Source organism: Pelophylax lessonae, assembly GCF_965119305.1.
Source record: "Pelophylax lessonae genome assembly, chromosome: 1".
NCBI classification, from domain to species: Eukaryota; Metazoa; Chordata; class Amphibia; order Anura; family Ranidae; genus Pelophylax; species Pelophylax lessonae.
Window position 1 is genome coordinate 316,149,572 of NC_138768.1, and position 1,944 is coordinate 316,151,515.

A 1,944-nucleotide genomic window follows, 5' to 3' on the forward strand; every position below is an offset into this window, starting at 1 on the left:
AGGAGTGTTGAGATATGCTACAATCAAAACAGGGGTAGTCAATGTCTAACTGCAGCAAATATAATGCTTTCAATGGTCAGCTTTCAAAATAGTAAAGATTATCACAGCTCTGCATATATATGGGCATTATGAAATTGAAAAAAAAAACTATTAGTAACCAACCTTTTGTTTGTATCTGATGATTGCTATATACCTTTCTTGCATTTCCTCTGCAGGTGTCATTCGATGGGTGCTACATGCTTTTTCCTCCCGCACTATGCTCAACCAGAGCAGCGAAGATGATTTTACAGTTGTGGGATTGTTAAATGCCACAGACACTAGCATCCTTCTGTTCATTGTATTCCTTTTCATTTTCCTAGTGACCCTCAGTGGAAATCTCATCATTATAACTGTTGTGATCATGGATCAGTCTCTGCAGACTCCAATGTATTTTTTCCTTAGTAACCTCTCTTTTTTGGAGATATGGTACACAACTACAATTGTGCCCAAACTTTTAGCCAACCTACTACTGAAAAGCAATACAATCTCCTTTGCTGGATGCATGACTCAACTGTTCTTCTTTGTCTCATTTGGAGCCACTGAGTGTTATTTGCTGCTAGCAATGGCTTATGATCGATACATGGCCATTTGTAAACCTCTTTACTATTCCAGTCTGATGGACACCAGAACATGTCTCCAGCTAGTTGGAGGTTCATGGGTAACTGGAATGATGACAGGTCTAATTCCTTCTCTGCTTATTTCTAAGTTAGATTTCTGTGACTCTCGCCAAATAAACCACTTTTTTTGTGACATCCCACCTCTCCTGGAGATATCATGTAGTGATATCTACCTCACAGAAATCTCAATATTTATTCTGTCTCTCATTGTGCTGTTTGGCTCTTTGATGTTGACTTTGGTGTCCTATCTAGCCATTGTGATCTCTGTTCTTAAAATAAAATCTAACAGTGCACGGAGTAAGAGTTTTTCCACTTGTGGAGCTCACTTGACTGTAGTATTACTCTACTATGGAACAATGATATTTATGTATGTCCGGCCCCACTCCAACTACTCTTCTGATATGAAGAAATTTGTCTCAGTTTTTTATACTGTTATAACTCCAGGTCTAAATCCTATCATCTATAGTCTAAGAAACAAAGAAGTTAGAGGATCTCTTAAAAAGATTGTACGAAGAATGCTACCACAATTACAAGACATTACAAAAAAAAATCTTCCAGTCCACAGAAATATAAGTTGCATTTTCTGATTTTTGAAAGCAATTCCTTACACAGTACTTACAGCATCAGGATATTTCTTATATACATTTTTTTAGTTAAAAGACAATTAACAACTAAAGCTGGCCATAGACAGATTGAAATTCAGCCAGTTCAGCAGGGACCAGTAGAACTTCGATCCATGTGTGGCCGCCCCTGTTAAACAGAAGTTAATTATTAGATCAACTTCTGTTGAATGGAAAAGCTGGAAAGTTTTCGTTGATCACTGGCTGCAGTGATCCAGGTAGGGGGAATACCCATCCACCTCACGTGTTTGGAGAGAAGAATCTGTTTGTTTGTATTTTTCGTTCAGTCCAGGATCATCTTTGGCCAGCTTAAAGCGGTGTTCCAGCTGGAGAAAAAAAAAGTAAAAGTCAGCAGCTAAGAATACTGTAGCTTCTGACTTTTAATATATAGACATTTACCTGTCCAGGGAGCCCACGATGTCAACACCCCAGCCGATTTTTGGATCAGTTGCCGGGTACTGCCACCACCATTCACTCTAAGGAAAACCAGCAATGAAGCCTTTCGGCTTCACAGCCGGTTCCCTACTGCACATGCGTGAAGCAGGCTGTGCATTTTCATTGGCTCGGCAGTGGGGGAAGGAGAAAGGGGACAGAACTTCTGAGGGATGGGACCACGGCGCTGTCTCCCGGAAGTGGGGAAGGGTACCCATCAAAAAGGTACCCGTTCC

At 40.4% G+C, this 1,944-nt stretch overlaps 1 protein-coding gene across 1 annotated transcript; it reads left to right on the top strand.

The window, feature by feature from the left end:
• Positions 1–256: 256 nt before the first annotated feature.
• LOC309568828 (olfactory receptor 11L1-like) lies at positions 257–1,243 on the top strand (the record flags this gene model as incomplete). Its single annotated transcript, XM_082274614.1, has 1 exon — positions 257–1,243. One exon carries the CDS (start codon positions 257–259, stop codon positions 1,241–1,243), a length of 987 nt encoding a protein of 328 aa, XP_082130740.1.
• Between the last annotated feature and the right edge of the window lie 701 nt (positions 1,244–1,944).